Genomic DNA, 26,080 nt, shown 5'->3' on the forward strand with positions numbered 1-26,080 from the left:
TGTGCTTTGTCGTTGCAGGTTCTCTGTGTTTACACAGTAAAAGCAGCCATCTGCTAATATGTGACTTATTTGCTTTTTAATAAGAGGCACCCAGCATGGCTAGATTTCCTGGTAACAGGCAGCAATAGATTTTCTAAATTTCTTGCAAAAGTAATATGAGAGTTCTTTGAGTTTGTTGGGCAAAATGTAGTCATTGGAGCTGATGCTCTGATTCACTTAAAAGCGCAGGTGTAGATTCCTAATTTATCATTCCAGATCCATATGCAGTGTTCTGTATGGAGCACATATTAGAGAACATATTATTGGAGCTCAAAGCAACCCTCCATATAAAACTGAATTTCCAATGTAACCACAGGCAGGAAAGAAACTTTGAAACCCCCCCCAAAAAAACCTTCTAGTTCTTTATACACCTAAAAGAGGCAAAAAACAAGACACATTTCCCCCTCTTTTGCAGATCACACTCCTCAGAGCTTGAGGAGTTCAAAGCCAGAATGAATCTAGTAATGCAGGGAAATTAATGGCTACTGTTTACCTAGCTTCGGGGATTGACAAAACAAAAGCCAAATAAATCAACTAACACTTTTCGAATTTAAAGTCACTTTCTTTAATATTCAAGTAACAAAAACATAATGGAGCACAATATTTCCAGCATGCAAAACACAGACACAAAAGCAAAGTATGTATCAGCTGTATGAAAATCTAGTCTTCAAAGTAACAAACACATTAGTAAAAAAAAGCAAACATCTTAGTGCCATGTAACTAAATGGGCCTGTAAAAATAATGATCCCAAACCTCCAGTGGTGTTAAATCAGCATATCTCCATTGAATACAATATTGCTATACAGATTTATACTTTCTGTGGTTCTGGGTTTAAGGAAGTGAGCATTCTTTGTACTTAATTGGTGACATTCACGTACTTCCACCCCAATACAGTACAATAAGGCTTTGTTTAGGGTTCTGCATTAGGGTTAGGGGATGCAGTTTGTCTCCGCTGAGCCTTGTGGCTTCACCAGAGCCCCTGTGCTGCTGCTGCCCTTCCACAACCGGTGCATCCTTTCTGGCGCTCTGGATTCTTGGTGGCTTCATCCTGACCCACCTCCAAACTCCCTTTACACACTCTCCTATTTGGAGCTAGTGTGGAGATACACATGGGGTGTATAGCCACTCCCCATGGAGACCCATCCAGTGTGGGCTAACTGCGGGGCTTCAGTCTTGTGATGGGCCATGTGCATGTGTGTGTGTGGACTACACGCAGTGTGAGTACGGAGATTCATGATACACTGTGCTTAGAAGTTTAATAGACACACAGTGTGTGTTGAAAGGTGATGCTGTCAATACCTCCAGACATTAAAAGGATCAAATTGTTGGGGGAATCTTCTGCCTTCATTTCTGTTCCATTTCAGTTGCGTTCACAAGCTAGTGGATACAGAGAACTCAGACTGTTACCAAGTACAAGAGCAAAATCCCATCACAGATAGCTATCAAAATGGCTGCTTGGGAGGGAAGGGCTTTTAAGATCCCTCTTTTGCTTATCCCTTTAAACCATCAAAGCCCCTCATGAGAAGGATCCTCACTCTGCCAAGGAGTCACTGTTCAGAGACCCATCAAAGATATCCCTTGAGTCAGACTTGCTCAGGTGAGAGATGTTGTTCCCATCCTCTGGACTGAGCAAGGTCCCTTTTCTGTGCTCTTGGCCTTGATGACTCAAGCAGATTGTATTGTCAAATTGACCACTGAGAAGATGATAGTGACCCTTTAAGGGGTTAATATTCAAATCAGTATGGGAAGAATTAATACGAGGAAGCCGTAATGTCAGTGAAGAAAGTTACACATCTAATGCTCCATAGGATTCCTGGTCCAAATGTGACTCTAATTAATTCTAAATGAGAAATTCCCCTGGCTTCATTAAAGATAACATCTGCAGGAATACCAGTTGTGCACAAAGGTTCTCAGCTCTCACAGAAAATACCATGCCTAGGAATAACAATGGATTATGTATATTCCCCGATGGGATCAGAGGAAATAAATACACTTTGGTATCACAGGTTACATCTAATGTCTAAATAAGGTAAATCAAATTAAATATCACACCAAATCAGCATTATATAATACATTACAGTACCAGAGAAGGAAGCGTCTGGGTACAAGCGATGACCAAGCACAAATGTGGGATCTGCCTATCTATGTTCACTATGCTTAAAGAAAGGCCACTGGAATTCCATTAAAGCACACAGCATATAACACAAAAGGCAATGATTTTTTGTCTCTTTAACCTGCTGGGGCAAGGCTGGGTTACAAAGCTAGGGCAAAGATACACTATCATTTAAGCAAAGCATTGTCGCTTTCTCTGACCATAACTAGAGGTTATGTTAAGGTCTCCAGGATCTGAAAAAAACAAGAGACAACTCTCTATACCTTGCGTGAAATTGAATGGGGAGATGGGGAATGTAGTGATGTGGTGCTGTTTTTACATACTGTTCTGTAATTAAGATCAGCCACCTGCATTTCTGGAGACAATTGCCTTTTGTTACTAGTCAGCACAGACATTTGGGTTTAGCAATCTGACTTTCAAAGGCCTTTCATGCCTGCTCTCAGTGCTATTTAGTTTTTAGTCACAAACACAAACGTGATCATGATTGATTTACATGGGATTGCAAACTCCAGCTGTGTTCTGTTATTAAATCGAAATGTAAACCAATTAAAAGAAACAGAAAATGGTGCATGGGAGAACCATGTTTTTGGTTTCATAAGCTGTATTTGAAATACTAACCATCTCTTTTAAGGATGAGAACAACTAGAAGAACACACTGCTTTTTTTATGGACCTCATCATACTGGGGACACCAGTACAAAGTCAAATCAAGGTCACAGTAACAACCAATGAAAATGCCCCACACCTCACCACAGTAAACCAAACAAAATAAGAAAGAGTGAACCTTTCACAGACAGGCCTATGTGCCTCTTGTTTGAGCACTCTTTCTTGTTTGTTTTTGGACTGCAAAGTGTTATAGAATGATAGTGTATCTTTGACCCCTGAAGGGCTTCTAGACATAGTCATATTTAGAAGGGTATGAGCGTTTCCCGTCATCGCTACGAGCAGTGTCATCGTATGTTGAGATTTTTTTACTTTTGGCTTCAGATTCGTAGCCAGTACCAGCCTTATATGGCGTAGTCTTGTAGGAGATATTCCGTCCTGATGCATTGTAGGACACTGCCTTGTAACTGAAAGAGAAATAAAATACAATGTCAGCAATGCAGACTCTGTGACAACCTCCAATATCCACTTCGCTATGAACTTTATTCCTGAGAGTTCCTGGATTTAATGCAACTGATTAAGCACTCTATTAATTCCTATTATTTGTATTATAGTAACACTTGGAGGCCCTGACAAAAATGAGTGCCAAATGTCCACAAACAGATTTCAAAATTCTCTCCTTTAAATTTGTTATTTGAAATTAGGGTAACCAGATTTCTCGATTTTATAGGGACAGTCCTGATTTTTGCATCTTTTTCTTATATAGGATCTTATTACCCCCCCACCCCCTGTCCCAATTTTTCACACTTGCTGTCTGGTCACCCTATTTGAAATGCTTCATCAGTTTCTTCCATGAATAATTCCTGGCCTGCAGATTGTTTGAATTGCAGACTGAAAATATAACAATGAAACATACAGGGGCAGATTTGCATCTGGTGTAAATTGTCCTAGCTCCTTTGGCTTCAGAGGTTCTATGACAAGTTACACAATTTGCAACTCATGCTGTAATTTATGTAACAAAGTTAGCTAACCAACATAGTGCACATTTTGAATTGTATGTTTGATTGTAAAAATCGCAATTCATCCCTTGTTGACATATATATCACCCAGTCAGGGAAGAGAAACAATATCATGTGACTCATGTAAGTAAATAACACTATACAAGTAAGTAGTCTGTATTCTTAGGGGGCCCACAGATATCATGATTACAGCTGAGCAAATAATTGAGCGCAAAATAATTTGAGTTCCAGGGCCAAAATGAAAAATCCTGAATTGAAAAACTTGAGAAAATTAATTTTTGTGAACCCATTATGAATGCTTTTTGGTTTCTCATTTGGGTTCTTTCTGGTTGTTTTTCACTGTTGTTTGTTTTTGTTTATTTAAAAATGTGGCCACATTTCAAGATGAAACAAAAACTTTCAAAACAAAAAAATCAAAAAGAAATATTTTTACTTAAAAAACCCCAAAAAACTTTTGGCCAAACTATGCCAAAATTCAGCCTGAATTTGCCTATAGTTTGCCCCCCAAAATACATTTTTCAGTCAAATTACTATTCTCTGAAAAAAAATTGCCAAGCTCTAATCATTATATTCTTCATAACCTGGGTGTGTCATATGAGTGCAGCTACTGTGCACCTGGTCCATGGGCTATATAAGTTTTTCACATCCAGTGCTTGCCAAGGTAATCTAAGCTAAAGATCTGTGATGTGCCATAAACTAATGAACCCCGCAGAAGAGTGTCCATCACTTCCTAGTGCACGATCAAACACTATTTCATTACCAGCAACGCTTCCAATTTAGAAGCATAGGGACTTACTTGGTTTCTTCTGGTACCAGTCCCCTGCAGGCAATGCACATCATAACACCTCCTACCAGGGACAAGCCCCCAGCAACCCAGCCGACGAACAAGGCTGAACCAAAGGTATACCTACAAAATAAAAAGACAAAGGGCCCATAATGCTGTGGGGGTGCAAGAACTCTCCATGCAATTTGTTTTGAAGTGTATTTAAGATACAGAATTCTCTCCTGGAGCAGGACCTCTCTTCTACCATGTTGGTCTCTCTTAGCAGAGGTCTTTCATAGTTTTTACCTTCAGATTTCCCTCTGTCCCAACAGGAATGAGAGTGACTATATCCCACCCCAGCTGCACAAGTGTCGTCCATATTGTAGAGGGGACGGATGCGTTCTCCCTCCTCCTCTGGTTTGGCTACATGAACATGGACATCACTTAGCTACATTGTTTTGGTTGCTTGTTCATTCATTTCAGTCTTCAAAGTGCCCACTAAGGCAATTGACAGACTACCATTAACTACACTGGGCTTTCGATCAGATCTTAAAGCAGGATTAACCAGTCACAGGAGGACCTCCACCCCTCCCCAATCCCACCCCATGCAGGGGAATAATCAAGTAGCCTATCACCACTATAGTTAGTTCTACATCATACCCCCTTCCCTACAGACATGCTAGAAAAATGACATTACTGGGCAGCCCTGTCCCCAGCTGCTGTAATAGCCTCTGGGGACCATTAGCAGCTAGTACAAGTTACAGAAGGTTGAGTATGTGCTTGGGGAACTGGCTTTGGATAGAGTAGACCTGATATCAGGGGACCCCAAGGGTGGTTTAAAGCTACACTGTGCACTCATCACAGCTAAAGATCTGGCCTGATAAATCCATCTAGCCATAGCATCAGAACTGATCTGAAAACACAGACTAGATACCATCACTACATGCTTGTTGATTCTGGGCAGCTGTGGCAACCACATGCCAATGCTACCGTTCTGCTCCTGAGCTATATCGATCTCACACTGACTGCTCTTCACAAGAGGAGAAGGTTACCTTGTCTGGATGGTCTGCATCGATCCTTGGTACATATTGGCTGTTGACATCCAGAAGTTTGTGACCAGCATGTTGGCAAATACGGACACTCCGGCAATAGCACATAGACCTGGGAACAGAGAGAATATGGGACTGGGAGCAAGATTCTCCACTGCCTTATATGTCAGGGAGTCATTCAGATCTCTGAAAAAATGGGAGTAAAGTGCTACCTACCACTCCGATTGCAGTCTGTGTGTTTTTGCCCCCAAGCAGTGCGCCGAATTGCCGCTGCGGACGGTGGGGGCAGTCCATGTGCCGTTAGGGTGGCATGTGTGTTTCCGCAGTGGCAGCAATTCGGCGGCAGCTTCTATGTTCAGCTGTCCGCGGCGGCACAACTTCTGTTTTCCGGCCGAAGACAGAAGCTGCCGCGGAAACGCGTGTGCCGCCCTAACGGCACACGGACTGCCTCCGCCGTCAGTGGTGGCAATTCGGCCCGCTGCTTGGGGCGTCAAAAACAGTAGAGCCAGCCCTGACCATTGAGACTAAGAAATGTCAGATTTCCATGTAAATTGTTCCATAATGGAGTGTTCCAGAATCAAAGCATTCGTTACAACCCGGCCCTTCCTTCCCCTACCCCAAAAAACCTTCTCTAGTAGAGCTGGTAAATTTTTTCTGTTCAACCTTTTCTCAATGGAAAACCATTTTGAGACACGTAAATTCTGATTGCTGAAAACCACCTTTTTTTTCTGTTTTTGAGATTTCGGTTTTTCAATGAAAAACTTCAAAGAAAGAATTTTCATTGTCATTAAAATTTTTCATGGGGAAAAAATAATTTCACAATCATTGGGATATTGGAAAAGGGCACAAATAGCAGCTATGAAAGTTTTCTGGGGTTGGTAATGCGGAATCCAAACATCCCTCTTGCAAATTTGAAGTCACAGATATCCCAAAACAGGAAGGAAAAAACTCAAACCCATCACATTACCAAAGTCCTCAAAAGTTCCCTGCTTGCCAACCAGCAACACTGACTCTGACACCTTCCAAAAGCCCCACCTATCCTTTATCCAGCTGAGGAGCCAGGACCACAGAAATCAGTGATGTTTCCATCTTAGGTATCAAATTACTCCCATTATCCTAGTATCTGGGCACGTCACAGTCTTTAAGGCATTTATCCTCCCAGCGCCTGGTGACTTTGGGAAGTGCGAGAATCCCCATTTTACAGAGAGTTACTTGAGGTCACACAGCAAGTCTATAGCACAGCAAGGAATCAAAGCCAGATCTCCTGAAGGCTAGGCTAGATCTAACTATTGGACAATCCTTCCTTTCGACTTTGCTCGCCAGCTCTAATATGCCACATGGTAGCTGGGGTCTTGCCTGTATTTTAGATAGATAACTCTTCCAGTCATTGTCTTTCAGTGATTTCATAAATGTAGAATATATGGGTGGGATTTGCACAGACTTTCACTGTTGGCCTAACTCTGCTCCCTGTGAAGTCAGGGGCTAAAATTATATATATTTTAAATGCAAAAATGAAGCCACATTATATGAAGCCCTTTCTTTCATCCAAACAGTGTATATTGTACAAGCTTGAACTGTTTTGTTTGAGGTCACTGGGACAACCTGCCTGAGTAAGTGCTCAACCTGAGTAAGCATTGCAGAAATCAGGCCTTCATAGAATGATAGAAGTGAAGGCCTGGAAGGGACCTCAATAGGTCATCTAGTCCCATCCTCTGCATTCAAGGCAGGACTAAGTAAAATCTAGACCATTCCTGACCATGGGCGCCAACTTATATGGGCTCTTAGAGCTAAAGCCCCAGGAATATTCATAATCAGGGGCTCTGCTCCACCAATATTTGGAGCTAGATTTTTCCCCCTCCCCGGAGCTTCCCTGCCTGAATGTAAAGAGAGCGCACAGCGCGTCTCTCTCTCCTTTGCTGCTGCTGCCATAGCCTAAGGGCTGCAGCATTAGCATAAGAGGAATGCTAACCACTGCTGAAGCACTCAGAAGTGGGAGGGGAGTGGAGGGGGCCTCCCCTCTCCTGCCCCTACTTGGAGGAGACACAAACGGGCCAGGAGACAGACATCATTCACCTTAGCAGCTGCTGGGGCTTCCATGAGTGTTTGACCCTATGATTTTTTATTAGGTTTGAGTGTTTGACCCTATGATTCCCCCCCAGCCCCAGTCCCAGCCCCTACTCCTACCCCCAGTGAGGCACAGCAGGCTGCACAGGGGAGGCAGGAAGCCACATGTGAAGGCAATGCCCCCTCCCCCAGCACCCACCAACCCACCCGCCACAGGAGGGATGGGAGAGGGAGGCTTCCTAGACCTGAGCAGCTGGGGCTTGGGTGAATTTTATGACACCCTGCTCCCCCGTCCCATAGCCAGCCACCACCCTGCCTACCCCACTTCTGCCCCATGCTGGGCAAGGGGCAGCCCCATCCACAGTGAAGTTATGGTGAGGGGCAGCAACATGGAAGGCCACCTGTGCCCCCCCCCAGTACCCATCATAGGGGAGGGGAGTGAGCTTTCTGGACCTGAGAGGGGCTCTAGGAGCATGTGCAGAGTGTGTGTGCCGTGGGGGGCAGGAGGGGTCCCTCCCCTGGAGCTTGCTGCTGCCTGTGGTGGTGATGGGGAGTCCTCTCTGGCCCTAGCCCTGGGGCAGCCTGTCTGCACCCCAAGTTCCTCATCCTCAGCCCTGCCTCACCCCAAAGCCTGCACCCCCAGCACTGAGCACGCTCCTGCACTGTGAACCCCTCATCCCCAGCCCCACCCCAGAACCCTCACCTGAGGGGAAAAACATGCAACTTAAATTTGGTGGTCAGTTTGGAGCATCATTGTATTTAGCACAATATTTGCTTATTTTACACCCTTCAAAGTATGTAACTGGTCGTATACAGGTGTTTTCTCTGAATACTGTCTGTGTGCCTCAGTTTCCCCAATGCATTTCTTAAGGCTCTAGATGGTGGGATAAGGGGGTGTGATTGTTGTAAAGCCCTAGAGGACCAGTGTGATGCTGTCTGCACAGAGAATGGCCGATACCCTGTCTCCAGGCAACTGATGGTCTGGGCCACTCTCCTGCAAGGTGCCAACTGAAGGTGTTGGAGAACAAAGAGATCAGGTGGCCTCCTAATGCTTGGAAAAGAGACAAAGGCCAGAGGAGGGACTGTCAGTGCCTGTGCAGACTTCCGGGAAGCGCATGGTGTGGAAGGGGATGCTGGGATGCTTTGGAACAACTCCATACAAAGCCAGTCAGGACTCTGGGGGAGCCTCCTCTCTGAGCATACTGTCTCCAGGGCAAGAAGCTTACACCTTCCTGGGTCTGACCTCGGAGCATTCAGCATGCCCTTCCACACTGTGCACTTTCCGCAGCGAGTCTGCCCAGGCAGGTCCTGGGGCAACCAGAGGTCCCTGCACCCCAACTCCGCAGTCAGATGTGACTCTCAGCCAGACAGTAAAACAGAAGGTTTATTAGATGACAGGGATACAGTCTAAAACAGAGCTTGTAAGTACAGAAAACAGGACCCCTCAGTCAGGTCCATCTTGGGGGGTGGGGAGCCCAGACCCAAGTTCTGGGCCTCTCCCGATTTCCCCAGCCAGCTCCAAACTGACACTCCCTCATCTGGCCTTCGTGTCTCTTCCGGACAAGGAGGCCACCTGATCTCTTTGTCCCCAACACCGTCAGTTGGCACTTTGCAGGGGAAACTGAGGCACCCACACAGTATTCAGAGAAAACATTAAGAACATTCCCACTTTGTCACAACAGGTGCAACAAAATTTAATACCGTATATTAGGTATTAATAGGCAAGTGCTGCTTCTGACTTTCCACTTTTAATTGACCCTTGTAATCTTGTGGTGCTGACGCATTGTAGCTTCATTTTATATCAGTTTACAGGGTGAGAGCGGGGGGGGGAGGAACCACCATTTTGGGCCCCACCAAAAATTATACGAACCTGCCGCCTATGTTCCTGACAGGTTTTTGTCTAACCTGTTCTTAAAAACCTCTAGTAACAGAGATTCTACAACCTTCCCGGGCAATTTGTTTCAGTGTTTAACTACCCTGACAGTTAAGAAGTTTTTCCTAATGTCCAACCTAAATTGGACTTGCTGCAGTTTAACCCCATTGCTTCTTGTCCTATCCTCAGAGGTTAAAGATATTTTTTTTCCCTCGTCCTTGTATGTACTTGAAAACTGTTATCATGCCCCTTCTCAGTCTTCTCTTTTCCAAACTAAACTAACCCAGTTTTTTCAATCTTCCCTCATAGGTCATGTTTTCTAGACCTTTAATCATTTTTGTTGCTCCTCTCTGGAGTTTCTCCAATTTGTCTGCATCTTTCCTGAAATATGGCACCAGAACTGGACACAGTACTCCAGCTGAGGCCTTATCAGCGTGGAGTAAACTGGAAGAATTACTTCTCGTGTCTTTCTTACAACAATCCTGCTGAATCATTCCAGAATGATGCTTCAGTGAGACTATGGACTCAATTTCTTTACTCACTTGCACTGGATTGTGGGTAAATCTGTGATGAAGGAATTCCCTTAGGCATCACCACTTTCACGGTTGGTTGCTTAGTGCAAATACAGAGGTAAATTCTGCTTATTTATTCATGCAAGTCATGTTACTAGAACCTCTGGGATTGCCCACATGAGGAAGACAAGCATGACTGGATTTTATTGGCAATCCCAAGTATTCAAAAATCATGAAACTGTCTTAAAAATCATGAAATTTTAAAAGTAATTTCTGGGCTGTTTTTATTTGTCTGGTTTTTGAGCTTTTAGGGTTCACATTTTCATGCTGTTTTCCATCTCCATGAAGGCTAGAAACTTACTTTTTTATTAAATGAAAACTGAGGTTCTCATATATTTACATAACTCTAGGAGCTGAGGCCTTAATAAAAACACCAGAAATGTTGCCAGAGTTGGTAGCACTGCAGTTTTCAATTCTGAAACATTCATTCCCTGTGCATCTTGACTGTATTTGTCCTTTTGCTTTTTTGTGTTACAAAGACTTCCTCAATCTTAAATTCAGCTGCTGGCTGAGCTTTGCACATAATAGAAAAAATTGTGTAGAGCACAATGACTTACCAGCCACAATAAACATGATGCCGGAGGTCAGAGTCATGTTGGCTTTTGCAGAGTCCTCCATATTGCCAATCCGAATGCATTTCAGGGCGAAAATGGACACAAGGAGGCCAATGGCACCCAGGACGATGCCCACGATCATTAGTGCTCTCACAGCCTGGAACATTGCTGCAAAACAAGTCAAGGAAAAAAACATTTGACTACATAACATGGGGGTATAGTCCAGGCTGCGGCTGGAAGGCTGGGGACAGCCAACATGGCCCACAGCAGGCATTGCTGTTCCAACCACATGAATTCTCAGAGAAGAGCTGAGAGCCATGATGAAGCTGATGGAGCTGTACAGACATTTTCCATCAAATATTTTTTTTTTCAAAGGCACATGGCTTTTCAACAAAAATGAAAATTTTCACCCCCAAAATTCTGTTTTTGTCAAACCATTTTAGGTTTTCATCGATAAACCAAAACCCAACATTTTTTGTTTTGCTTTTAGCAGCCAAAAAAACTGAACACTTTTTGTTTTAAATGTTAAGCTTTTCAGTTGCCAAAAACTGAAATATTTTCAGCTCTGGGTTTTTTATTTTTTTTCAGAAAAATCTTTACATTTTCAAAGAAAAATATTTATGAAAATGAAAGCATTTTTCTGGGGTGAGGGGAAACAATCATTTCTTGAGTAGCACTGGAGGCTGCCCTTTCATATGCAGAAGAAAGATGTTAAATCTATACCCCCATGAACTATTTCCATTGAGCATACTCTGAACCTGGCATGTTGACCTTCTAGGTGAGCTTCCACATAGGAGTGAGCTTCCTGTCCCACACTGTGAGAAGCAAGGGAAGAATGAGATTGGCCCATAGATACATGACAAATGGTCCAGTTAGCTCTAAATGGAATTTGGGCCAGATTTCTATGGTGTTTAGACACCAATGAGGCAGATAAGGGCCTGTCAGCATCTTTGAGCACCTAAATACCTTTGCAAATCTGCATCTTTATCTTTACCATTTACAGGGTTCCCTCTTTTCAAACGATGTTAGTAGTCGGTTGGAATTTTTTTTTGTCAAAACAGTTTTCCATAAGAAAATGCCATTTTTGACAAAACCAACATTTTTCATGAAAATTTATTGATTTTGGTGAAATTTTACTTTAAAAAAATTGGAACACAGTTACAAAAATGTTGAACATTTTGGGAACAGAAAGTTGTGATATTTCATTTTGAAACGATGTTTTGTTTTGAAATGTACTTTATTTTATATATTCAATTAAATTCAAACAGGTGGAAATTGAAACAAATTGTGCGACAGCATGGGGCAGATTATGAATGGCTTGCGGAAGTGGAGCCCATGGCCGACAGATTTCAAGATTTTAAGCGCCGCTTCCCACAGCTCCTATTGGCTGAGAACGGTGAACTGCAGCCACTGGGAGCTGCGGGTGGCTGTGCAAATGTAAACAAACTGTCTGGTGGCCCACCAGCAGATTAGCCTGATGGGCTGCGTGCGGCCCGTGGGCCGCAGGTTGCCCACCACTGATTTAGTGTCTCTATTTACAGCTGTGCAAGGCTAGTGCAAAGTATGACTAAAATCAGGAAGTTAGGATTTCACACTCACTTTTCATGGGTGTGAATGGCAACACAAGGTGCAGGGCCTGGGGGACAATCAGGTCCACTGTCTTTCAGGTATTGGACTTGCTCCATTGTTGGAGATCCAGAGACAAAGCTAAGGATTAACCAGGCATAACAATTTTTAAAAATGCAATAAAAAGAAATATGGCCACCTCGTGGTGGCTTTATTCTCTTTGGTGTTTTCTTACAATAAGCCAAAGGAGTGTGCCATGTTTATTTCACTAGCTGGCAATGAGATAAGCAGATTTGGTTGGTACAAGATGTTGCTCATGGCAAGTGCGCGTGTGAGCAAAGAGTAGCAGCTTGTGATTTATTCAGAAAGTTATGCCAATGCTGAGAAATCCCACAAACAACCCCTTTTTACAGAAGGCTTCAACTGAGCAAACAAATTTTGAAAAGCAGATTGAAGACTTGACACATGCTCTCATACAAAGCTACTGTACATTGGTTCCAAACTGTAACCCAACATATTGTGAATCATCTATAGCAACACCTCTTAACATCCCTCAAGCTGCCTCTCTATCAAGCAGAGAAAAAAAGGGTATGATTTTTGAATATCAAGAAGTCTTTCTAATGAAATGGCATCTATTTCATCTCATCCACAATTTAACACTTGGCTGCAGACATTTCTTGGCAATAATGTCTGTGCCAGTGTCCATACCAGTTGTTAAAGACCCCATGAGAGATGAGAAGGTGTCAGAGTAACAGAGATGGTCAAATAATGGGAGGATGCAGTCACAAATATGTTTGTAAAGTACCATTTGTGATTTGATTTTGGTACATTTGTGCCTCTTTTTTTCATTCCATGAACATTCCAATGACTGAGTTCTATTTATGTCAATGCTGTTATGGGTATGAATACCTGTGTTTCTGCAAGAACAAGGGTATCTACATGACCAAGAGGATGAGAGTCCTCATCAGCTGGGAATTCTCTTGGTATGCAGGTATTCTCATCTGGCACAGAGCTGGAATAAGCGTCTTCTACACCACTCCATGTCCTAGGCTCAGCACACAGAGTGAGCCTAGTGAAGGAAGGGGGAGTGGCTGGAGGGATACTGTGTTCTGGATGTTCCCAGCTCATGTGCTGCTCCTTGTGGGCTGCTACTAGCTGGTGCTAGGGTGACCAAATGTCCCGATTTTATAGGGATTGTCCCAATTTTGGGGTCTTTTCTTATATAGGCTCCTATTACCCCCCATCCCCATGCCAATTTTTTACTTTTGCTGTCTGGTCACCCTAGCTGGTGCTGGATGTGGTAAAGACTCCTATTGACCTGAATGACCATCGACTGATGGTGTATATGAGCTGACAGTGAGGGAGAAGGTACTGTATGGAAAAGAGCCAGAAGTGAACTATATGGCATTGCACAGAGGTGAAGCGATAGTACAGAGGACACTCTCTTCAGTGCCATTCTCTGGTGATTTGAACGTTTTTAAAGCGTGTTTCTGAGAGTTTTGAGGTAGCCTTTTTTCAATTATTCTTTTCACATTTGATACCACCAGGACAACTTCTTGTCCCACAATCACAGAATACCTGACATAGCTACCTTAGAAAAATTACATTGAAGAACAAGTTGGACAGGAGTGAAAGGGAAATATTTGCAATTCCGCTAGCCTTGCCCTACCCCCCTGATCCATGTTAGATGGGGAGGTGGTCAGGGGACCATGTAGAAGAACATCAGATCTCCCTGGCATTAGGTGGGTTACCTCATGTTTGGGTAGAACTAATAGCTTTATCAGCTTGGTGCAGTAACTCACCTACAGATGAACATGACAAGCAGCACTGAATGCATGGAGAGACCCAACCTGAAATAACCATGGCTTTCAGTGGGATTGAGCTGTAGTGACAATCCCAGGTTATTACTGCTATGACTCATTCTGATCATCAAGTATGTCCTTATCAGCTGATAACAAGTGTTAACAAACCAGGTATTTTCAGCCTCCCACTCATTAGCACAGAGGTGTTATTTCATTATTATTCATCAGAAATCAAGAGGCTGATGGATAAGTGTTATCAGACCCAAAGGGTGTTCACGAAACATTTGGTGCAGAGCAGGAGGAAGCAGTGAGAAGAAAAGCACAATGTTCCTTTACTCATTTTTCTTTACAAAGGCTGAAGTTTCATTTCATCCACTTTGGTTTCAGTGAGAGTAGAAATAGCCTGTGATATCACCAAGCAAGGTGTGTGCTGCTGGCTGAGTGACAACCGGTGAAATTAATACTCCATAGCTGTGAGTAAGCCACTATTGAATAGAATCTATAGCTCTGGTTTCCTCTCAGGGAGTGATAAGCTCTCCCCTGAGACACCCTTTTACTTCCTACAAATGTCCTATACAAGGTTACAATATTTGGGTGCAAGTAAGATGATAGGAGGGGTGCTCTGATTCTCAGACATCACTAGCACGTTCTGGATCAGATAAACTGGTACATTCCAGTTGCTTTGTGTGCCTCTGATATGGTGTGAAGCAGCCAGAGTACAGCCATGGATCTCGCTCTCTTTCAAAATGCTTTAGTTCCAACCCTGCAATCATTGTGGAGAAAAAAATCTCTCAGTGAAGTCCAGCATAGACTGGAGGATTGAGGCTAGAGTTAAGGAATTGACTCCCTTGAGGTGGTAAGCCCTTTATTTTAAAAACAGCAGTAGAGCTCTGTCCCTGAGTAGCTGAGCTGCAGAAGACCAGGCAGGCAGGGACATTGCTTTGCTAGGGGATGACTGACATCATGAGTTTTTCAAATACATTGTTCATGCCAACAGAAGAAAAAATGAATTATTATGCACTAAGTTATATCCCACCCCACATGGGTTTGGAAGGTATGTGGGAGAGAGAACAAGATACCTCATTCTCTTCTATCCCATATAGTGGCCAGGCACAACTGTAGTCCTTCCATTCACCTCCTTCTGGCATAAATCCCTTTGAAGGGTGGAGCTTAGGCTCCTCCACTCTCCTTAGCATTTCCTCCTCAGCTCAGCCTATGGCCTCTTTGTGGATCAAGTCCCTTGTCTTTTGAAATGGAGTGTGTTAGAGAACACATGATGGGCCAGATCCCCAGCTGGTGTAAATCAGCATAGTGCTACTGAGAGTGACCATTGTCTATGTGACTGCAACAGAGCTATGGAATGGAACTACCCAGACATCTGTTGGGAAAATAACACAGCAGGGCACAGATTATCCAACAAGTTCTTGGAATGTATTGGAGACACATTTTTATTTCAGAAGGTGGAGAAAGCTACTAGGGGGGAGGCTGTTCTAGATTTGATTTTGACAAATAGGGAGGAGCTGGTTGAGAATTTGAAAGTGGAAGGCAACTTGGGTGAAAGTGATCGTGAAATGGTAGAGTTCATGATTCTAAGGAATGGTAGGAGGGAGAACAGCACAATAAAGACAATGGATTTCAAGAAGGCAGACTTTAGCAAACTCAGGGAGTTAGTAGGTAAAATCCCATGGGAAGCAAGTCTAAGGGGGAAAACAATTGAAAACAGTTGGCAGTTTTTCAAAGAGACATTATTAAGGACACAAAAGCAAACTATCTCACTGCATAGGAAAGATAGAAAGTATGGCAAGAGACCAGCCTGGCTTAACCAGGAGATCTTCAATGTTCTAATACTCAAAAAAGAGTCCTACAAAAAATGGAAACTTGGTCAAAATACAAAGGATGAATATAAACAAATAACACAAGTATGTAGGGACAAAATTAGAAAAGCCAAGGCACAAAACAAGATTAAACAAACTAGGGACATTAAAGGAAACAAGAAAACATTCTACAAATACATTAGAAGCAAGAGGAAGACCAAGGACAGAGTAGGCCTGTTACTCAATGAGGGGGGAAAGACAATAACAGAAAATGTGGAAATGGCAGAGGTGCTTAATGACTTCTTTGTTTCGGTTTTCACCAAGAAGGTTGGTGGCCATTGGATGTCTAATATAGTGAATGCCAGTGAAAATGAGATAGGATCTGACTCTAAAACAGGGGAAGAACAAGTCAAAAATTACTTAGACAAGTTAGATGTCTTCAAATCACCAGGGCCTGATGAAATGCATCCTAGAATACTCAAGAAGCTGACTGAGGAGATATCTGAGCCGTTAGCAATTATCCTTGAAAAGTCATGGAAGACAGGAGACATTCCAGAAGACTGGAAAAGGGCAAATATAGTGCCAATCTATAAAAAGGGAAATAAGTACAACCCGGGGAATTACAGACCAGTCAGCTTAACGTCTGTACCCGGAAAGATAATGGAGCAAATAATTAAGCAATCAATTTGCAAATACCTCGAAGAAATAAGATGATAAATAACAGTCAGCATGGATTTGTCAAGAACAAATCATGTCAAACCAACCTTATAGCTTTCTTTACATGGTAACAAGCCTTGTGGATAGTGGGGGAAGCAGTACATGTGGTATATCTTGACTTTAGTAAGACTTTTCATATTGTCTCGCATGACTGTCTTATAAACAAACTAGGGAAATACAATCTAGATGGAGCTACAAGAAGGTGGGTGCATGACTGGTTGGAATATCATTCCCAGAGAGTAGTTATCAGTGGTTCACAGTCATGCTGGAAGGGCATAACGAGTGGGGTCCCACAGGGATCGGTTCAGGGTCTGGTTCTGTTCAATATCTTCATCAATGATTTAGATAATGGCATAGAGAGTACAAAGTTTGTGGACGATACCAAGATGGGAGGTGTTGCAAGTGCTTTGGAGCATAGGATTAAAATTCAAAATGATCTGGACAAACTGGAGAAATGGTCTGAAGTAAATAGGATGAAATTCAATAAGGACAAATGCAATTTTATCAGAACAGAAATGAAAATGGAACCCTACTACCAATTAAAATTACCAGAATATGGATATCATTTGGGGATTTTTAAGAGTAAGTTGGACAAACACCTGTAGGGATGTTCTAGATAATACTTAGTCCTGCCTTGAGTGCAGGGGACTGGACTAGATGACCTCTTGAGATCCCTTCCAGTTCTATGATTCTATGATTTCTATGACCTTTAAAAAAAATTTAAAGCCAGGTCATTCCAACTTTACATTTCAGCAATGCACTATGGAAAATAATACTGATCAGACCTGTTTTTGCAATATGACCTTTCTGTGACTGTTAAATATATTTTCTTATTCCTAGAGATGGGTGGGAAAGTTTTCCATCTTGCAAAAATTTTTGAAATTTTGAAAAATGATTCCCATCTTGAATTGGGATGAAAAGTCAAAAATCTCAAAACTTTCACAAACCAAAAATCCCAAAAAGTCAGATCAAGTCAATCAAAATATTTAATTTTATTAATTTCCAAATGTTTCATTTTGATTTTAACCCTTTAAATTTTTGTTCATTATTTTACTATAAATTAGTTTAAATTTCTAAATGAAAAGTCATTACAAACTGAAAAACAGAACTTTTTTTTCAAACATGTAGACACAGGAAATCTGTCAAAGTTGACCACTTCCTGCAAAAAGTTTTGGTTTTAATGAATGGACATTTTTCCTACAAAAAAGTGTTTCATCAAAAAATTCCTGACAGTCTCTACTTATTACAACGTTACTTAAAGAGTAATCTAATTAAGAACTGCATCTTGTCAATGATAAATCAACGCAGTCAAACCTGATCATCACTGTTGCTAAGGGAAAATATATTTCTGTCTTAAACCATAATTAGTCATGTACAGATTTGTTAGAGACATTTATTAAAATAAAAGCAACTCCAGGACAGTTAGCTTCAAATGCTTTTTTCTCAAAATGGACAATGCATTGTCTACCAGTCATAATGCAGAGTGAACACAGGTGTATTTATTAAATCATATCTCTAGAGAGATGCCCGGAACTTTATCAAGCAACAAACACAAAAGCAAAAAAGTTTGTCTTCAACTGTACAGTCTCTGGTGACTTTTCAGAGACGAATCATGTCAGACATCAAAATGGACAGAACAGGTGAGAAACACTATGATCTGTTCTCTGCTTTACACATGTCAATATGCACACAAAAGGCCGTCATTTGCCACAGCTCTGCATCCTGGGCAGTTATTTGCACCTGTGCAAGGAAAAATGGGTGTCAAATGCCACTGAATCAGTGACACAGTATTAATTTTTATTCCACATTGCACAGATGTAAATGACTGCATAAAGTAATGGAGAATCATACTGGTAATTCCGATTCATTTTAATGTTGATCCAGCCTCAGTGCACGCTAATGCTTTGTAAATTACTCAAATGCTCAAAGGCAGAAGTGACTTCTCTGGTGTAAAATGTCTGGATATTTGTTTACAAAATGGCTATAGGGATTGTACCCTGATTTCAATGCTCCTGAGTTTGCTACTGACCCCTCTCACAACTTTGCTCCGAGTTCTTTACTGCCTTGCACATTTACACCTGGGCAAAGTGACTATAAAATGCCACTGGATCAGAATGATTTTGCACCAAATTTGTATTTACTTTGTGTGGGTATAAATCATTATGCAAGTGGCTCAGCAGCAGAGAATCAGGCCCCAGGATAAATAACATGGTAACCAAATAATCCAATGGGATGTGGACTATGCCGTATTTTAACAGAAACTTTCATACACCTGTCCCTAACCAACCAAGTTAGCTTTAGATGAGATGCCTTAAAGGCTATAAATCAGTTTGATCAGTTTGTCCCAATTAAAAAAAAAATGACTGAAGAACCAAAACCAAAATAAAAAACAATCAGCCAATCACAACCTTCCAGTAAAACTCCATGTACAAAAAAGGATCATTAAAAATACTCTCTTGCACTCCAATTCCTCTATGCCCACTATTCAGCACCAGCTTTCTCAACAAAAAAATTCAGGATATTCTCTTTCCTTTGGGGGAAAAATGTTTCCACTGGTTTCTTGCTGGAAATGATCAATATGATCAACAAATAACAGTTAAATGAAATAACTGAACAGCTCTTATCCACCATTTCATGTGTTTAAATCCAAAGAGCCGGAATCTCAGCTGATTTGAATCAGAGTAGCTCTATTTACATCAACAGAGCTATGCTGATTTGCTTCTGAGGACAATAATATAGGTACCAGACAAATATGCAACATTCTGTAATATTTGCCATGCAAGATTATTATTTATGGTAATACAACATACATGTGCTGTTATACTCATGTGCTAAGTATTTTGGAGATATTTTTCCTGCCTTACAAAGCGCTTTAAAATATCAGCTCCTGCTATTCAGTGAAAACTGTATTATATTTATCCTTCAAGAAAACTCCAGGGGTTCACTTGGGTCCATCTTTTGCCCCTACCTGGTAGCCCAAGAATGGTGAAATAAGGCCGGCATTCTGTGAAACCTGAGCTCTGCCTCACGCAGCTCCTCCAGAGTCCCTGATACTGGAACACAGCTGTGACTGGGTTGTCATACAAGTCCTGTGTGCTCCACATGTCTATTCCAGTGGCCGCGATGCATCCAGCAAAACCCAGAGATGAGACAACAAAGCCCATCACTTGGCATATTGTTGTCGACATGGTGTCTCCCCTTTGGCCAGGATCTGAGCTAGCGCTGATGAAGCTGTAGACCTTACGGGAACACTCAAGTCCTCTTGACTGAGCCACCAGAAATGCAGCTGCTCTTATCAGATGGTGCCCGTTCAGCGGCTTTGTTTGCTCAAAGTGTTTTTGCAAGATAGTCCAGTTTCGCTCTCGCTGGGTAGGGTTATGTGTTTTTTGGTTGGCGAGGCAAGAGATAGGAGCTTTTGTCCTTTAGAAGCACTTGTTCTCCCAGACCTAAGCAGTCACTGCTGGTCAAGTGTAGGGCAACCCGCTTTGAACAAAGTTATGAGGTGCCTTACCTTTCCTGAACACACCTGCACCTCTCCCCATATCTAAATACTCTGGAGTCTGCTACACTTATTCTGTGTAGTTGGTACAGTACTGCTGAGAGAGATCAAGGGAGAACTAGAGACACAAATGAATTCCTCATTTTTGGGTAGACATACCGTGCCAGTGCTTCCCAACACGGTATCCCCCAAAGGATTTTACATACAACATGGGTCTCATTCTCACTGCTCATTCCTTCTTTTACCCCATCCAAAATGGGAGTAAGACACACTCAAATCAGGTTGGTAGTAGCAATTAATCCCCACTCTACATTCACTTGGCACAGGTACAGATGTCTACATAAGGTAAAAGGTGGTGGAGAATCAGACCATATGTTTTTTACTTGAGTTTTTCAAAAGGTCTGTCACCAAGAGAGGAAAAAGCTAAAGTCTTATCAGAACAGCCATGAAAAACTAAAGGAGTTTTAATAAGAACAAAACAGAATGGACTAGATACCCCAGGGCACCAGAGCTGTCCTCAGTGCACCTGACGGGAACAGCACAAGTGAGTTTCAACCATCTTTCAACCATCATCCCCAACGCTGAGGTCAGGCAGTAGCTGAACTGGGGCTGCCTTGACTCATGCTGGCATCAAAAAGTCCCCAAGAGGCTGTTCTGCAGAGCAAAGCATGTCCTGGCCATGCCCACCACCCATGGAATAACCCCCAGTAACTGGGCAGCAAGAGCGGGTGTGACCTTGAACCAGTTTTACACCGTCTGGGGATTCCCCTATTTAAAGCCTGGTTACCAAATCTTCTTTACTATTAATTGATACGGAAATGATCCAAATGGGGAGGTTAGTTGCCTACCCGTCTATCTACCTAGTCACGTATTTCTAAGGCGCCCATCACTGTGATACCTCAGCCCCAACTATACATGCGTGACACCTGCCAACTTCAATGAGTATGCACTGAGGGGGAGAACAGACCGCTCGGAAAGTGCCATTTTATTGGTAGTTGTTTACGAAGGCTGAGAGGAGGCGAGAATTAGGAAATTAATTATCTCTTCCCATAGTGGTGAAGTGCTCTGCTCAGGGGAGCAATATAAATTTGTCTTGCTGCTCTGCCAATGCATTGCTGTGAGTTACAGGGACCTTCCAGACTTCACGCTCATCTATTATGATCTAATATACTGTTCCAACTGATTTACTTCAACCCTGACCTAGAAACAAATTCCGTCTTTATCCAATCAAGATACCTTTCTTTGCTGCAGACATAGTCAATATGATCGCCTCATTATGAAGCAGAATGAAAGCTACCAGAAAGAGAGGTGAGGTTATCACTAGGATGGGTGATTTACAGAGGTGTTATTATGTATTGGCTATCGTCCTGTATCCTATATAATGACTACCCAAGACATCCCTTTTAACACTTCACGTGCACTGCTGTACTGGAGCCAATACATTCTGAGAGTGACAATATATATATAGATTTACATGCAGGAATATTGGGAGAAGATTGTGGTCCATCTAGGCCTATTTTATAATCTGAAGCCATACTAAATCATATGTAATCCTGGTAGAACAGCCACAAGAATTAGCTAGCAGCTATGCCTTTTGTTTAGATCACTCTCCCTGAAAAGGCTGTTAGGCTGCCCTTTGAGCCAATTCACATGGCTTTCTCTTCTTGCTCTAACAAAGGCCACAGGTTTGCTTCAGTTGTCCGACCGATGCCGGTTGGGAACATCTGCTCACAGAATGGTGCCCTGTTCTTTTGTACAATCCAAGATATCTAACTTTTCAAATTACAAGTAGTTGCTAGTTTCTGCCTCCAACGACTGACTGGCAGCAAACAGAATCCTTTTTAGCCTGTATTTTATAGTTTCTGTCATAGTAGCTGAGAGTCCTGTAAAAGGCCCGGTCTGAATCTCTAGCACAAACACAAATCACAGGTAGTACAGTGAAATCATCCTGTGAATTTCTTGTGCACTAGCTGATTTCTCAAGAAGGCCCTCGGCTCTTGTAAACTTGCATAGTTTCATTGATTTTACTAGAATTGCACCAGTTTACACCACGTGAGGGGCTGGTCCCCATGTAGCTAAGGTCAGAACTGGGCCTTAAATTTCTACAATGAATGCAACAAACGGGGATGGGGTAAGGGTAGTAATGCTTGTGAGATGAGGACACTGGTTTTATGGCTGAAATATTGACATCCTTTGTTAACCCGCCAGTTCAGTATCTGAACAAAAAAACAATTGTTTCAAGTTGATCTGAAACAACATTTTTTTGAAATTTTCAGCAAACTGAAAAAGTACACCACCTTTGGATTTTTAGTTGAACAAAATGTTTCATTTGATCCAAAACACATTGTTTTGTTTCTTTTTTTATTTTTTTTATCTTTTTTATAAAACTAAAGTAAAGGTCAAAACAAAAAGTAATTTTGAATAAAAATATTGAAACATTTCATTTAGAAAACAGAGAAATGAAATTTTCTGATTTTTTGTTTGTTTGTTTCAGACCAACAGAATCTGGCAAATTCAGCAAACATTTGCAAAATGTGTCAGTCAACCTGAATCTTCATTTTTGACCATAAAAGTTTGTCTGAAAAATTTCACCCAGCCCTAGCTTTAGCAAGGAATTACACAATAATTTGAACAGTTAGGAAGTAAGGACATCCAGTAAAAATGGCCATTGATATATAGATCACATAAAGGAAAAAAAAATTGAACATGAAGGCCTGGTCTACACTGGGGGGTGAGGGAAATCGATCTAAGATATGCAATTTCAGCTACGAGAATAGCGTAGCTGAAGTCGACGTATCTTAGATCGACTTAGATTGACTTACTTCGCATCCTCACGGTGCAGGATTGATGGCCACCGCTCCCCCTTCAACTCCGCTTCCGCCTCTTGCCCTGGTGGAATTCCAGAGTTGACGGGGAGCACGTTCGAGGATCGATGTATCGCGTCTAGACGAGACGAGATACATCGATCCCTTATAGATCCATCACTACCCGCCAATCCGGTGGGCAGTGTAAACATACCCATACAAATCAACTAATCTGGATGATCCATGGGTCTTGAACCCAAGCCTACAGGCAAATTTCATCTCCCGGCTGTATACTTTTAGTTACTGGGCTGATGGCCAATGGACCACAGGTGTCCTGATTGGAGGAGCGACTGTCACTACTTATTGGTCCAGCTGCGCTATTTAAGCCAGAAGGAGGCACAGGAAGTTATCTAAGCAGCTGAGTGAATTCCTAGTTTACTACTTCATTGGACCCTGACTTTTTGCCTGATTCCTGAGCTCTTCCCTCCTGCCTTGCTCCTGATCACAGCTCTGACTGTGATCCTTGGCTTGATTCACTGACTATAATTCCAGCTCTGACCCTTGACCCCTGACACTGACTCCTGCTCTGACCAGTAGGGATGACTGCCCAAGCTCTGGCCATGACACTAGAGTATTAAAGGGATTATTTCTGGAACATACTGTACCACTGACAATCCATTTTGAAAACTCATGGCTGGCTGAGGAAGAACCACAAGATGGGAGAACAACAAATGTCATACAGGATTAGAGTGTGGACTTGTCTTCTAAGGGACATGGTGGAACCTCCAGTGCTCAGGGCTATTACAGCTAGCCTGGAAAAATCACTAGTAAATGCACTGGCAGAAGCAATCCTGCATTAGCAAGGAGATGGACTGGGTGACCTAACACGGCTTTTCCATCAGTAACATCTATTAGAACAACAAATATGTGGCTAGCACTTTCTCTGGCCCCCTAAAAGACCTGTCCAGATAGTGACCTCCCACCAGCAGATGAAGAGAGGACTGAGCACTCAGCACAGCTGTTATGAGGGTTACAGGTGTTTGTATATACTTAAGCCCCTTCATTTTCAATTTAAACGGTTTTGTACCAAAAAATCTCAGGTTTTGCAAAAAGTATTATTCTTTTTCTCTGATATTCACCCTACTTTTGTATCATTCGAATATATAAAAAATAACTTGTTTTATTAAGAAAATACAACACATTACGTGAGATGTATTACGATAATACGTTAGTCTGTGCGTATATGCAAAACTTCCTGTTAAAGTATGGCTATGTATTAGTCTAGAAAATCCACACAATAAATAAACAGGTACGCAGGCTCTGAAGTGCGTGAGCCTCTGAATGTACTGATGGATCTCACACCCACCACGTACAGATTTCAAGCTGTTAGCAGATAGTTTAAAGATCTGACACACTAAAATGGGAAGCAAATGAAAATCTGTATCAGAATACGTTTCAGAACACAAGGAAGTATTCAAAAGTTTAAAAAACAAAAGCTGGAGAAAAGGATGAAACTGAGCATATGCGCTGCAAATGGTGTGACCCAGTTATTAAATGTAAATATTTATAGGCTAATAGTTCTAAGTCTACAACAGTAAACTGCTTATTCAAATGAAAAGTTTTATTTGGGGATTAGAGATGTATTGTTTTCTTAAACTCAGAGGTAACATTGTGTTTTGAGTTCTCTTCTTGTTTTACAGCAAACTAAATTGAATTCCATTCACCAAAGCATTAATCTACTGAATACCCTTTTTCCCCTCTCCTTCCATCCACCAAAATAAACCCTGATATTTATCCAGGAAAAATATTATTCATTTTTCCACCGATTTTTACCATTTTTTATTGTAGTAATAAACATTGATACATTTCTGGGAAATGTTAAATAAAATAAAACCCCAAAATGACTGGCCTTCTATATATTCTACCTCTAACCTTTTTACAAGCAGGATTAGCTTTCCCTGGGGTCCTTGCAAGAGTTCTGTTTGCCATTCTCCCTTTGCCCTCAGAGAGTGCTGTGGGCTACAACTCTCAGCATCTCCTACTCCCTTTGGAGGCAGATCTGCCCCTAGCTGTTCCCAGTCCAGAGATTGGGGCCATAGTCTGGGGGAGTGGGGGTTCTACAGACATCCCATTGGAAGAGACTACAGACATCCCATTGGAAGAGACTCAGCAGACATCCCATTGGAAGATACTCAGCAGTTATCCACAGCTCTGCTATGGCTCTCTTTCCCTCTCTCCCACTACAGCCTAGCCACATGTGTGCACATACAGGTACCAAGAGAAGGCAGATCCTCGCTGAAGGGGTTGTTTTTGGCATGAACCCCCACCATTCTCTCTTGGCCCCCCTGCACCAGCTCAGACACAACAGCCTAGCATGTCTGGGATGCTCAGCTCCCAGAGTAGTCTCATGAATGGCTTTTCTTCCACTGGCCATGCCCTAAAGCAACCTTTCCGAAGTGGTGTGCCAAGTCTTCATTTAGTCACTCTAATTTAAGGTTCCGCGTGCCAGTCATACATTTTAATGTTTTTAGAAGGTCTCTTTCTATAAGTCTGTAATATATAACTAAACACAAATCACAGGTAGATGTAAATTAAATAAGGTTTTTAAAATGTTTAAGAAGTTTCATTTGAAATTAAATTAAAATGCAGAGCCCCCCGGCCTGGTGGCCAGAACCCAGGCAGCGTGAGTGCCACTGAAAATCAGCTCGCGTGCCGCCTTTGGCACACGTGCCATAGGTTGCCTGCCCCTGCCCTAAAGCTTGTGCTGCTGTCACCATCTAGTGGTAGGAAATCATATGGCCACCGTTTTGCCTTGCATCTAATTGATCCTGGGGATAGAAAGGGTTAGATTGTGATAGGCTGATATAGGGGGCAGAGCAGAGACATGCCACCCTATATAGATGTTTAGAGGAACTGTGCCACAAGGAGGCACAATCCTACCCCAGTGGGACCAGGGGAGGGGGATCTGAGACAGCTTCCCAGGTACATCTCGTGTATTCTGCACCTCAGCATGAAGCGATGTGGGACTCAGACCTTGCTTCCTACCCACCCTCTCTGTGGTGCCTGAGGAAGTGTCTCTGTGCTCTCTCCATGGCAGGCACTGCAGTCATGGCAGAGGCTGTGCCAGAGTTTGGAGAAGGAACTCTTGTGCATTCCCTTACTGCATGGTGCCATATGGGCCTGTCACAACCTGACCCTAAGTAAGCAGGGAAAACGACGTCTTTCCAAAC

The 26,080-nt window shown here is 42.4% G+C and overlaps 1 protein-coding gene across 1 annotated transcript; it reads right to left on the reverse strand.

The window, feature by feature from the left end:
• Window positions 1-3,014: 3,014 nt before the first annotated feature.
• Window positions 3,015-19,735, reverse strand: CLDN18 (claudin 18). The gene is made up of 5 exons (XM_045031571.1): window positions 19,516-19,735; window positions 10,652-10,816; window positions 5,589-5,697; window positions 4,570-4,680; window positions 3,015-3,221 (listed from the first exon to the last, which is right to left on the reverse strand). Exons 1-5 carry the CDS (start codon window positions 19,733-19,735, stop codon window positions 3,044-3,046), a joined length of 783 nt encoding a protein of 260 aa, XP_044887506.1. The 3' UTR covers window positions 3,015-3,043.
• Between the last annotated feature and the right edge of the window lie 6,345 nt (window positions 19,736-26,080).

The sequence above is a fragment of the Mauremys mutica genome, chromosome 9 (assembly GCF_020497125.1).
Source record: "Mauremys mutica isolate MM-2020 ecotype Southern chromosome 9, ASM2049712v1, whole genome shotgun sequence".
Classification (NCBI taxonomy): Eukaryota; Metazoa; Chordata; order Testudines; family Geoemydidae; genus Mauremys; species Mauremys mutica.

Coding starts and splice junctions, on each gene's coding strand:
- CLDN18 (XM_045031571.1), bottom strand. CDS start 19,735: ATGTCGACAACAATATGCCAAGTGATGGGCTTTGTTGTCTCATCTCTG. Junction 5,698..10,651: donor CATCATGTTTATTGTGGCTG/GTAAGTCATTGT, acceptor CTCTGTTCCCAG/GTCTATGTGCTATTGCCGGA. Junction 4,681..5,588: donor ATGCAGACCATCCAGACAAG/GTAACCTTCTCC, acceptor TTTATTTTGTAG/GTATACCTTTGGTTCAGCCT.